This window comes from Ostrea edulis, chromosome 7, assembly GCF_947568905.1.
Source record: "Ostrea edulis chromosome 7, xbOstEdul1.1, whole genome shotgun sequence".
In the NCBI taxonomy this organism is placed as follows: domain Eukaryota; kingdom Metazoa; phylum Mollusca; class Bivalvia; order Ostreida; family Ostreidae; genus Ostrea; species Ostrea edulis.
The window spans coordinates 71,465,278-71,479,827 of NC_079170.1; the positions used below are offsets into that span (position 1 = coordinate 71,465,278).

At 35.6% G+C, this 14,550-nt stretch overlaps 1 protein-coding gene across 1 annotated transcript; it reads right to left on the reverse strand.

The window, feature by feature from the left end:
* Positions 1–1,409: 1,409 nt before the first annotated feature.
* LOC125656325 (snaclec agglucetin subunit beta-2-like) lies at positions 1,410–8,065 on the reverse strand. The gene is made up of 4 exons (XM_048886936.2): positions 8,023–8,065; positions 6,218–6,311; positions 3,453–3,532; positions 1,410–1,499 (listed from the first exon to the last, which is right to left on the reverse strand). The coding sequence occupies exons 2-4, from the start codon at positions 6,294–6,296 to the stop codon at positions 1,410–1,412; spliced, it is 249 nt and encodes an 82-aa protein (XP_048742893.2). The 5' UTR covers positions 6,297–6,311; positions 8,023–8,065.
* Between the last annotated feature and the right edge of the window lie 6,485 nt (positions 8,066–14,550).

A 14,550-nucleotide genomic window follows, 5' to 3' on the forward strand; every position in this document is an offset into this window, starting at 1 on the left:
GTACATCATCCGATACATAAAGAAGTTGATCGTCTAATCAATGAAAGGTGAACATAACGAACAGTGATCAATCTTATAACTCCTATCAGCAATACAAACTAGATAGTTGGGCAAACACGGACCGCTAGACACACCAGAGGTGGGATCAGGTGCCTAGGTGGAGTAAGCATCCCCTGTCGACCGGTCGCAACCGCCGCGAGCCCTATATCCTGATCAGGTGAATGGAGTTATGGAGTTATCTGTAGTCAAAATCAGAGTCCGAAGAACGGTCCAACAATCGGTATTAAACACGTCAGACAGCATTTGACCCAATGATAGGTTGTATTGACGAACTAGATCGGTATAACGACCATAAAATTTGCAATATAATGTCAACCAGACACAAAAATTTAATTCAAAATGCGGGCTTTTCAACAACTCTTCATTCAGTAATTGTATTTTCAATTTTTCGAAATGGACAAGCACCAACTCACTACCTTACAGTGTTTATGCCTACGCTGTTTACCGTTAAACAAATTTAAAAGATACGATGTGTTTAAGGATCAGATCGCACAACTTGATGAGTATAATATCTAATTGAAAGTCAATTCAAAAATTGGTTCATTAATTTTTTCACCATTGCGCACCTCTTTTTTTTTTTTTTTACGATATGACATCATATGTGCTGTTCTGTTAATCGGTTCATACCAAAAGGATTCGGTGGGAATTTTAAAAGCATACATTGAAAAATGTTTCAAAATGTAAACATACGCAATGAATTATTATTCTTTGAAAATATGTAGTATCACAGCTGCAACGGTATGCGCAAAGAAATTTTCACGATGTCCTAATGCCCTTGATTCATTTTGTATGACATGAGACTACATCTTTCAAAAAATGCTTAAATGCAACATAAATATTGCACTATTTTCATGCAAATGCTGCATAATCATCACATGAAACATGACTGAGAGCTAATATACATAATAGAATATTATTATACACCACATGAGACATACAAACACAACTAGAGAATGGTGACTCGCATCATTTTCATCGGTCTTTCTCTTTTCAAACATCATGCCAATAGGGGCCTCCATGACAGAGTGGTTAGAGCATCGCACTCAAACTCACACGGCCTCTCACCTCTGCTCGGCGTGGGATCGAATCCCGCTCCCGCCGGTAAGTGAAAAAGTTTCCCAGTTTACTTTCGGAAGGTCGGTGGTCTCTTCCCAGGTAAATTATATCTGGGTTCTCTCTTCCACCAATAAAAACTGGGCGTCACCATATAACTGAAAAATTGTTGAGTGTGGCAAAAACAGCACAACAACAATCATGCCAATATCATGCAATAACTATACGAAAAATCTCACATGCGCATATATCACCAAAGTTTAATCGCATGTTGCAAATATCATGCAGTCTACCTCTTATTTTAATCTGAAGTTCCAGCCAGTTTTCTTCCAGGGGACCCCAACTTGAGCGAGACGACCACCTTCTATGGCATAAGCGCACTTGGTCTGTTTAAGAAAATAGTTTTCATATAATTCATAACACATGTGGCATACCCTCACATTATCTATTACAGGCACTATCATAATTTATTGCAGACTCTATCATAATTTATTACAGACACTTTCATAATTCATACAATTTTCGCTACTTTAAAAATAACTTTAATGCGACATGACATAGATCAAGGAGAGGTAAGACAAACAACCAATTTAATATACGGGCAAATATATAAAGCGTACGCTTCGTATCCGGGAGGTCGTGAGTTCGAGCCCGTTTGTGTCATTGCCACGTCTAACCGATGACGTAAACATACGCAGTGATTGGTCCTTCGTGAAAACCTCGGTATTTAGAAATGAGAGTCATAGGCCTTTTGTATAAAAGGTGAAAATAACGAACGGTGAGCACTCTCATAACTCCTACAAACACAACATAAAAGTTTGGGCAAACACGGAGACCTGGATATACCAGAAGTGGGATCAGGTACCTATGGGGATTAAGCATCCCCTATTGACCATTCACAGCCGCCGTTAACCTTATATCTTGATTAGATAAACGGAGTTATCCTTTGTCAAAATCAGTGTGCCAAGGACGGCCTAACAGTTGGTATGAAACACGACAGACAGCAATTAACTCAATGATAGGTTGTATTGGGAAACTAGATCGTTATAACAACCATAGAATTTGCGAAATGATAATATTAAATGAGATTGTTGAAACCCCTGCACCACCAATTAGTTTGTTAGTAGCCTGCCTCGATTTCAAAACTGACCATACGCAGAACAAGCTTTTGTGTATCGATTCAGTTGATATATATGAACAGCCTATGCAGGTGCTAATAGAATATTGTTGCATAAACATGTGAAGTTGACGATGAAAAACTGAACTCATCCCGTTTGTCATAACGTTGAGTTGTTAATATCTTGTTTCAATAAAATATCTAAGTATCATATGAGATTGTAAATGGAGGTCCCCTGTCGAAGCAGGCGTTAATATATTAAGAAATTCTTACTGCTGCATCCCTGATTGCTAAGTATGGGTCTGAAGTCGTGGTACTTTACCTAATGCTGCTGACGTCTCAGTGGGGCATAAAGCAAACAAAGGAAAGCACCATAGCAGTCATAAATAAAGCAACATTATGCACTTGCTTATATCTGCCCAATGACTACAATCTGTTCTAATACATTCGGACACTTTAAAGTTTACGTACATGTTGGATCACAACAAAGTGTAATGTGGGAAACTTTTACGTCGAACAAATAAGGTATCTGTGAAATTGATTGTTTCCCCATTGTTGGGATCCGGGTTAGAATAGGTACTCAGTACCCCCTTGCTTGTCGTAAGAGGCAACTAAATGGGGCAGTCTATCGGATGAGACCGAAAATACCGAGGTCCCGTGTTCCAGCAGGTGTGGCACGATAAAGATCCCTCCCTGCTCAAAGGCCGTATGCGCCGAGCATAGGCCTAAATTTTGCAGCCCTTCACCGGCAATGGTGACGTCTCCATATGAGTGAAAGATTCTCGAGAGGGACATTAAACAATATTCAATCGATCAATCATCCAATCCCATTGTAATTTGACAGTTTCATGAATTCTAGTAATCAAATTGGATGCTTTCTTTGCCCTTCAGTCGATGGAGGCTGTTTTGTTCATTGAAAGCTTACATGCACATTGCATATAAGTATTACATCTCCGTCATTGAATGCTTCTTGGGTGCATTGTATCAGAAATTGCAATATTAACATTCTTTCTATATCACTTTTAATCGATTTCTTTGATGGATCAACCGGGAAAAATATTTTTAAAAAATGAACAATTTATATGTTGTCTCGATTGTTATTTTATTCTTCCAGACTATCTAAATAAAGACCGCTATGACGATTCAATAGTATTTCCATACGTCTATTTAGACATGCATTGTCTTCTTTTATGTTGATGGTAAATGTTCCGTGTATACTTACAATTGCGTCTTTGACAGTTGCTTTCTCTTTAGAAAAAAAGTAACAGTGACCACTGAACCCGCTCCATCCTTTGGGACACCCTGTAGAAATACAAAGATAATGCATTTATCGCGTGCAAACAGCAATAAACTGAAAATAAAAGTTATAACATTGACACCATTTTGTAATGTCAAACGACATGTAACTACCACAGCAAATTGATCATACCACAATCTATTATCATAATATCGACTGTCATAATGCTGTGTTATTGTGGTCGATTGCCGCATGCAACACTATCAAATTAGCATCCTTGACCAAATAAAGAAAACTACTCTTTTTAAAGGCAAAATACGTTTTTTCCAATAGAAAAAGTCCGTCTTTGTAACCATCTAGGTTATGTACACGAGATATTTCGTGAGAATGAATCTACATGTACTGCGCGAAAACTAGAGTATTTGAAGATAAAATCCATTTGATATGCCAAAAGCCTTTAAGAGAGAGATATATGGCCCACTTCGCTCACCTGGGTAACATTACTTAAACCAAAATGAATTGTGGGACTTCAAAACTAATCAGCTGTTTTAACACAGGAATAACTATATTCATCAGAAGTATGCTTTAAACATTTCATCATTGGATTGACACTATAAATTATGTCATTATATGATTTGAAAATTCAGAGCTTTCTGGTTGCCTGAGATGCACGAAACTGGAAAAATATAATAGTACATGTATGTTCGTCTTCGAGGTAGGATTTTCCAAAAATCGGACCAAAATGAAATGGAAATTTACAAATTGATACGATTGGTTATCACTTTTTGGACCGCCACGGTGATCTATTTGTAGAGCGTCCCCCCCCCCCCGCATTCGGAAGCCCGGCCTCGACAAACCTAAGTCGTTAATCAGGTATTGACAGTTACATCCCCAAAGGATCGGTATCAGGTGTGAATGTCACAGGTCCTCGGAGATGACTTTATAAACGGATGCCCCGTGTCACAGTAGATGTGGCACACTAAAGAACCCTCACTGCTCAATGGACGTAAGCGCCGAGGAAAGTTCTAGATTTGAAGCCCTTCTGTGGTCTCCATATGAGTGAAAAATTCTCGAGAGAGACATTAAATAAGATACGATTACGATATTACTTTTAGGTCGTCCAATAAAAATTTGCGTCTCTGTTTACTTTCACGGGCCTGGTATAGTTTGATAAAATCTTGTAGCCCGTTTCAATATTTCAAATGATTTAAACACATAGCTAGTCTTGGTCGAAAAAGAATCGTTTAGTAGATTCTACGAGCCAGTTTCGGGAGTGACCAGTCAACAGGGGGTGGTTACTCCTCCTACGTGCCTGATCCCACCTTTGCTGTGTCCAGGGTCCTTGTTTGCCTTACGTTTAATTTGTTTTCCTTATAAGAATTACGACATTCATCACTGATCGTCATATTCACTTTCTGATTATTCAGTCGTAAAATAAAACAATTATTGATACCTTTCAGATCAATAAGATGCTTTTGGTTTAAGTTATTGCAAATATTAACTCATATTTACGACGGTATTTTTAAACAATTGTAAAGCAAGTGAAATGGTAAATGGTGTAGACAGATAACTATACTATGTATACCTTTTGAAAAGAAATAACTATTGTTTTAAAATGTTATACGATATATAGCAGTAGAAAATCGATTACTTGAGAAGTTTATTTCCCCAATGAAAAGAAACACTGAAGACAAAATAGCTCCATAGTCAAATCATTAAATTTCTAATCAACCAGGGAGCATCAGAGGAGTGAGAGAAGGAAAGTTAGATTTATACATTCACAAATTGCAGCGAAATTCTTCACAAATGTAAGCGTTTGTGGATATTGAGAAGATATTTAAGGTTGCTCACTACACCAAGAAATAGTTTCTCAAATACTTTTGTCCACAGTCTGTATATTTAAAAAAAAAACCAAAAAACGCGTAAACTAATGAGTATACTTAAACGGTATGTTAACTCCTTCTAATGACGGTTTATAATGAGTATTTCCTACCTGGAGGTGTAAAGCTATATAACTAGTATTAAACTGGGATGAAAAATAAAAAATAAAATGATATGGAAAGATTAAATAGAATGATAAATCAATACAATCTGGTATTGGAGTATAGAATAACGTGAAAAATAAATAAATAGGGGGGGGGGGGTAAGTAAGGATATGATAAATAATAATGAATAAATATAAAAGAAAGAAATCGGAAATAATAAAATTGATTGCTAATGATGATGCTGTGATAAGAAGTAGACAGCAAAAAGAGAGTAACACAAGAACACTTAGTAATAACTGGGGAAGCTAGGTCACAGTAATTCTGGTGAAGTCATTGGGTTTGTTCATGTCAGTGAGGCGGAATGACGTCAGGGTATGCATCCAGAATCTATCTTCGCTATTTCTCCCCACACCAGGCCAATGAGTATTATGGTCAATAACCACTACTGTTATAATATAATATAATATATATATATATATATATATATATATATATATATATATATATATAATTCAATAAAAAAGCAGGAAAATATACAGTTCCAAAATATATCTAAATCACTAGCGCTAGTGATTTAAATATATTTTGGAACTGTATATTTTCCTGCTTTATTATTGAATTATTTTGACTGTCTTTCTATTTGGATTATATTTATATATATATATATATATATATATATATATATATATATATATATATATATATATATATGTGTGTGTGTGTGTGTGTGTGTGTGTGTGTGTGTGTGTGTGTGTGTGTGTTTACTTCTGTGTGCGTTGAACCACGGTAACCCTTGAGAAGTCTGCGCAATTATCAACAGCATAAACAAAGCAGCGAAAGACATCTTGCTGATTTCGATCTGCAATGGAAAGCGTAAGATGAGAATGTAGAAACAAATAAACTCACACTAGGACATACAGATACATGGGTTGGTACAGGCTGTAAAACTTAAACATACAAATACATGGATTTGCACAGACTGAAGTACAGTTGGGCAATTTATATATCAATGCCTAGGAAGAGTAAGGATTCCCTGTCGACCAAATTTATTCAAACGCTCCTGCATAACAATAAATAATCTTCCTGCCGCCTTCAACTCGACATTTAGATATATCGACGATGTTTTATCTATCAGCAATGGTCATTTTCATTCATATGTCGATTCGATATATATCAGTGGACTTGAAATGAAAAAATAGTCTTCAACATCTGATTCATACTTAGATATTTTATTGAACATAGATAATAACTGTAATTAACACCTCAACTATATGATAAACGGAATGAATTAAGCTTTTCCGTCACCGAGTTCCCATAATTATGTAGCGATATTCCACTATCACCTGCACATAGATTTATGCCTCTTAACTGATTCAAGGTTTTTTCTGTGTATAATCAGTTTTCAAATCGAGACAGGCTTTGGACAACCAAGTTGATGTTACAAGGATTTCGACAGTCTCGTTTAAAGTCAGCATCCCGCAAATGCTATGGTCATTATAAAGTTCGCCAATACAACCTTCCATTGGGTTCAATGCTGTCTGACGTGTTCCATACCAATTGTAAACCAGCTCTTTATACACTTATCCATTTACCTGATCAAGATATAAGGTTCACAGTGGATATGACCTATCGGCAGGGGATGCTTACTCATCCTTGGCACCTGATTCCACCTCTGGTATATCAAGGGGTCCGTGTTTGCTCAACTCCCAATTCTCTATTTCTTATATGAGTTATGAGATTAGTCACAGTTAGACTTTTTATTGTAGACTAATGTATTTTGCGCTGTTGAATTTTACTTTGTGATATATTTCTATGTGCATTTTTATGTACACTTTTGACCTCTATTTTAGATCCTAGCCCGGGGTAATCAATGTTGTGAGAAATTATCGCCCAGATGTTATTGTGAAGAGTTTCCATGGTTGTTCCTATAGATCTCCATGTAAAACTTTTAACCTTGTGTAAATCCATCCTACCCGCAATTTTCAATCTGCACTACCTGGAGATGTTTGCACATTGATATGACTCATCACAGACAAGTTGTTATTCAAAACATTTTTGAATATTTTTCTTATGTATCCCTTACCAAATGTGTATCCCCTGTTGTTTCCCTACCCTACTACAGGCACCATAACTTGAACTTGAGTCTACACTATATCAGAAACTTTTCTGTCCTAGTGGTTCTTAGATATTTAATGACCCCAAACTATTGTTGCATTTTCTTTATTATCTCAATTTGGAAGCGTACATTGATGGAAATTCAAATTCCCTTCCGCCAAGAATACTTTGTGACAAGTTTAGTAGAAATTGGTAAAACGGTTCTGAAGAAGTTGAAAAAAGGTAAAAATTGTACGCACAACGTACGATGACGGGTAAAAGAAATATCAATAGGTTCAGGTGACCTAATGATAACAAAAACAGAGAAATGAAAATAGTGTTCTCACAGTGACAACGTCTTAACGTTTTGGCTATATGTATACTTTGAGTGCGTATCTTTATCATTCTTCATCTACGTTGTGAAAAAAACTCACAAGACTCTCATCTAAAGAAATTAGCGTGACAAAAGTACTTACCTTTGCAAATGACTTTGTAGTTTTGCACAAAATGACCTTTTTCTGCCCCTTTTATATAGAAATAATACATAACTGTTTTTAAAACATGTTACATAGAATATGAAACAATGAACATATAATGTTACAAACTGTCAATAGATATTTCACAATACATCGAGTACAGGAAACAAATGAATTCATTCCTGATGCTATTCATAGTAAACACTAGTTATAAGGTACCCCAGTTGTGGGTGTTTTCTAGTTAAATGTGTCACTTTTAGAACAATGAATGCAACTTGTATGCGCTAAAATTACACTGTAAAATATCATAATTCAAAAGCTATTAGAATGACCAACATGTGGTAATATTGATATTCGTATAACACAACAGGTTAGTCAATAACACAATGGTGAAATTCGGGTACAGCACTCCACTTTTTTTCTCCGTTGTTAAGATGGCTTGCCATTATTTTGATAAACCTTCAATTGATTAATGTGTTCATTGCTTTCGCAAAACCGTAACAAAAGTATCTCAGGAAAGCAAGAAAATAATCTTATTCCCAATGATTGAATTTACTTGAGTAAAAAATCGATACTTTTATTTACTAAAATAAAACATCCCATATTGTAATTCAGTATAATAGAATTTGATGAACTAATTGACCTTTTACAAAACAAGTTGCCTACTTTTAAAAACATTTTGGATACTGTTGGGAAAGTTTTCTAGTATGTTTGTTCCTGATAACTTGTCTGGCATATGCCTGACCCAATTAGCGATGGGGAAATTGGTTCAAACATGCACCAGACTAAAGGGTGCTCTCAACGGAATGAGCGATTCAAAGCACTGGCTTCTGCACATACGTAGAATTTTAGTTGCTTAATATGGAAGCGGTGCTCTGTTATTTTTATATTCTATAGTAATACAACCCCGCGTCTCAGTGTGCAGTGTTATATTAATACACTCTAACTTTAAAAAACAAACCCCCAAAACAACAGTTACAAACACAAACAAATTAATAGATATCAAAACCCTAACACAAATATTTCATTTTATTGGGACATTTGAAATGCCATCGAATCCGAAACCCGATCTCCCTACATGTCTGTACGACTGACTGTTCTCTCTCCTTCTATTTCAGATGTACAAACATGGTTCCTTAAATGTGATATTGTGTGTTTAAAGCGAGATCCAATTCACAAGAACTGACACCCGTTTGGAATTGTATGGACACCACAATGACGTTTCGTGTTTTCATGCTTTCAAACAGGCCCTTATTTTCTTAATTGTCCTTGTTTTTTTTTGTTTTTTTGGTCAAAGGCCCTTATCTTCCTTATTAAATATTCAGTTCCCAATAAAACAGTTACATTTTCATGAAAATAGTAATTGTACCTTTTAGCTCATTTGAGCTGAAGGCTCATGTGAGCTTTTTTGTTGTCCGTCGTCTGTCCGTCCGTCTGTCTGCCTGTCCGTCTGTAAACTTTCCACATTTTCTATTTCTTCGCCAGAGACACCGGGCCAATTCCAACTAAACTTGACCAAAAGCATTCTTGGATGAAGGGTTTTGAAGTTTCTAGGTCGGGTTCATTTAAAAATCTTATTCTCAAGAACCACTGAGTCAGAGGAGCTGAAATTTACATGAAGGTATCCTTACATAGTGAAAATTCAAGTTTGTTAAAATCATGACCCGAGGGTAGGTTGTGGCCATGATAGGGGCTCAAAGTCTTACATGCAAATATATAGAAAAAATATTTTAAAATCTTCTGAACAACCACTGAGCCAGAAAAACTGAGATTTACATGAAAGCTTCCTGACATAGTGCAGATTCAAGTTTGCTAAACTCATGACCCCTGGGGTTAGGATGGGGCCATAATAGGGGATCAAAGTTTTACATAACTAGTAAGTAGAAAAAAATATTTAAAACTTTCTCCTTAAGAACCATTGGGGTAAGGAAGGTTACATTTGCACAAAAGCTTCCTGACATAGTGCAGATTGAAGTTTGTAAAAATCATGGTCCCTGGGGTAAGATAGGGCCATCGTATGGGCTAAAATCATAGGATTTAAGGTATTTCATAACACCAAAATTATATGTCTGTGTAGTTTTGAACATGGATCATAAAATAAAAGTGGCATGTGAATTCAGATAACCGGTAATGAAAGGTACCGAGATTCATTTTTACTAAAATGGCAGTCTTCCTAGGGAGTGATGTACATAATTTTTTTGTTAAATTTCATTTTGTTTAAATAGAGAATACTATTCTGCCCCTAACACTAAATACGTTTGTGAGTATCCGAGAGATGCGGTATCCCTAAAAAATATATGAAAAACATTGTCAGGGCTGGAATTCTCGAAAAGAACTTCAGTCTGAAATTTACACAAATTTTGACTGCTCAAATAGATGAAAACTCAAACTTAAGTTTCAGATTTTTTTTACGAGAAATACAAGTCTGTTCTTCCGATTTCCTCTCTGATTAACCTACATGATATTGTATTGTGTACCGGCCTCTGGTTTGAGTGTTTAACCTACATGATATTGTATTGTGAAGTGTTCTATGGTTTGACTCTTTAACTTAAATGTTATTGTATTGTGTACCGTTCTATGGTTTGAGTTTTCATTCTATATGTTGTTGTATTGTGTACTGTTCTATGATTTGAGTGTTTAATCTATATGTTATTGTATTGTGTAGCGTTCTATGATTTGAGTGTTTAACCTATATGTTATTGTATTGTGTAGCGTTCTTCCGTTTGAGAGATTAACCTATATGCTATTGTATGGTGTACCGTTCTATGGATTAAATGTTTAATCTATATGTTTTTGCATTGTGTAGCGTTCTATGGTTTGAGTGTACAACCTACATGTTATTGTATTGTGTATCGTTCTATGGTTTGAATGTATAACCTATATGTTATTGTATTGTGTACCGTTCTATGGTTTGAGTGTATAACCTATATGTTATTGTATTGTGTAGCGTTCTATAGCTTGATGTTTAATCTACATGTTGTACTGTGTAGTGTTCTATGGTTTGAGTGTTTAACCTATATGTTATTGTTTTCTATAGCGTTCTATGGTTTGATGAAATAAACTGATAGGTACTGTGTATTTTGTTATGTTTTTGTAAACAATTTAATAGCATGAATTAAACAACTCTATATATTTTGATATTCTAAAGGAAATTAAGTAGTATTGTGAAAATGTATACAAAAATGCAAAACTCAGAACTTTGTGATGTTGATCTGTCCACTATTATGCAGCTCCCTGCTATTCTAAAACTAGACTTGAAGATAACATTATATCTTGATAAAGATATAGAGGAAGGAGAGGTTTTGAATGCATTAATGAATATGTCAAATAAGAACTCACCTCATAGTGATGAATTTACTACTGAATTTTACAAATTTTGAGAGAGATATATATATATTGAAACTCTAATCATGAAATCAATAAATCAAATATTTCTTCTGAAACAATTCTCAATATTTCAGAGACTCGGCATAATATTTTCTTTGCCTAAAGGAGACAAACCGAGGCATTTCTTACAAAACTGGTGACCAATTACTCTAATGAATGTATTTTACAAATTGATAGCGAGGTGTAATAGCCATAGGATAAAATCCACACTGGGTTTTCTCATTTCAGATACAGAAACAGGCTTTTCTAAAGGGAGATATATCGGAGAAAACACGATTTATTTATGATCTTATGTCTTATACTGACGAAAATAATATACCCGGATTACTAGTTCTTATTGAATTTGAAAAAGCTTTTTATTCCATATCCTGGTCCTTTGTTTATAAGGTTTTACTTTTGTTTGGATTTGGTATAAATATTTCTATCTGAGAAATTTCCAGTCCAACGCGGATGTCATCAGGGAGACCTTGTTTATCCATACAATTTTCTTCTCTGTGCTAAAATTCTTGCAATTTTTATCAAACAAAATCGTGATATATAAGGTATAATGATTAATGATAAAGAACACAAAATATCCCAAACTGCTGATGACACCAGCCTTGCCCTTGGCGGTTTCGCTAGTTCTATGTATGCTGCCCTTGACACATTGAAAATGTATGAAAATATTTTCGTTTACAAATCAACAGTGCTAAAGTAAAAAAAAATCGTTTGGATAGATAAAAACAATTCTGCAGAGGTCTTTCATCACTCCAAATGGAAACTAGTTTGGCGGCAACACATTTTTCTCTATTAGGAATAAATTTCTCTATGGACTTAGATGAGATTTTAGACATGAATTTAAAAAAAAACAATTAAAAAATCTATGCAGTGATTCAACAAAAGAAACGTCGTATTCTTACGCCCATTGGACGAGTCACTGTTGCAAAAACTTTAATCATCCTAATACGTAATCATCTATTTATCTTATTACAAAATCCCTGCCAGGAAATAGTTTCTAGTTAAACACAAAAATCGTTTAGATTAATATGGGGATCAAATTATGATAAAATCAAACGTACAGTCGTCACACAGCATCAAACATGAGGTCTCCATGTGGTGAATCATAACAATTTTATACTTTCACTAAATTGTTCATGGATTCAAAGGGTTATTAAAGGTAGCTACTCATAGTTACCGACAAGATGTTGTACATAAGCTACTTAATACAGGTAATGATCATGTGTTGAAACTTTTAAAATGTACTACAAACAAGTTTTGGAATCCTGGTTATTTGTAACTACAAATTGTTTTAGCAAGCCCAAGCTTACACATTCTGAAATTATATCTATTTGTCGAAATGTGCATCTGGTGCATCAAAATTGGTACCGTATAAGTTTTACATTATGACCCCTGGGTCGAGGCCTCTGCTGGTGGACTGTTAGTCCCCGAGGGTCTCTACAGCCCAGTAGCTAAGTACTTCGTTACTAGCTTGAAAATACGGATGTATATTTAATTGCTGTTATAAAATTTAGAAATTCATTTCAAAATTAAGGATTATCTCCCTCATGCATAGCTCTTATCCTTGGACGAATTTGGCTCCACTTTTTTGGCACGCTGTTTTTGGCTATATTTAGCTCTAAAACCTCATAGTTATTTCGGATTTCAAACATTTCGGTTGAGCATCAATGAAGAGACATTATTTGTCGAAATGCGCATCTGGTGCATCAAAATTGGTACCGTATAAGTTTTACATCTACTACAGCGTGGTTTAATTCTTATGTTACAGTCAAAAGAAAAAATACTTTGATCAAAGAATGGTATAATAAAGTTGTAAAAATTATAGATGATGTTTTGGACAACAATGGTCTTTTATACTCCAGAAAAATTTGCAGAAGTATATTAGATTTTTCATATTTGTTTTTATGAAATATCATAGCATCAATAGCGCAATTTCAAAAGTTTCTGAAAGAGACACAATTTTCGAGGGATGGATTTATAAGATTACAACGCCAGGATTTGCCATTGTTATACAAAATACTGTTGCTGACATATGGATGCAGAAAATCCATTTATATGAATACTAATACAAACAGTGGGGAACGAACTGCTTTTTACAAAATGGAATGATGAAATGGGATTGAAAGAATATACAGATGTAGAGCTAAAGGATATATTTCAATTGTGTTTTAGAGTATCTATCAAATCTTTTACCCATTGGTCACAGTCGAAAATGTTACAGAGAATAGTGCCTCTTAAATCGTATCTGAAGAAAAATTATAGATAATGATATATGCACTTTCTGTAATTTAATCGCATAGATGTCATGTAATGGTGTAGAAACCTTTGTGGAATGTTATTCCAAGTGTTAATAAGTTAGTTATCTCGCAAGCTCTGTCATATTCTGCGGCTGGGGAAGCCGTTTCACTCGCCTGTCTACCTTGTCCCATACATGTTGGTCGGGACTACAGTGGGTAGAGTCAATTATATGAATATTGTGACCCTGCATAATCTTTTGGGTGGTTCTTGCTGTGTGTGGGGTCGCATTATCCTGCAAAAGGGTCATTCCATGATTTGCTTGGATGTGCGGAATTGCCACTGACTGGAGGACAAAGTTTTGGTACCTTGCTGCATTCAGGTTCTGATGGATCGGGATCATTGGTGTTTTTCTGTGAAACGATATTCCTGCCCACACCATGAGAGAACCACTTTCAAACTGCCCTCGCTCTCTCACACATGCGTCAATATACCGTTCCCCAATCCTGCGGTACAACCGGGACTGTCCATCTGATCGCCTTATATTGAATCTGGACTCATCTGTATACTTCAGATGGCGTCTTGCCCACGCTAATCGAAGTTGCCTATGTCTTGCAGACCATACTAATCCTGCATGAGGCCTTCTTGCCCGCAACTCTCCTTCCTTAAGTCTGTTTCTCACAGTTTTACCATTAAGGACTTTTCCATGTGTTCCCAATGTGCGGCTTTCTGTTGCTCGAGCTGTCAAGTGTCTGTCACGTTAATGGCTCTTATGTAGCGATCCTGTTGATGGGTTCTTATACGCCATTTGAGCCGTCGGCGTAGATCCGCTACAATTCCGGTTCCATCGAATTTTCGGATTAGGTTTAGGATAGTCCTGTAGTCTCTATTGAAATTTCTAGCAACCTT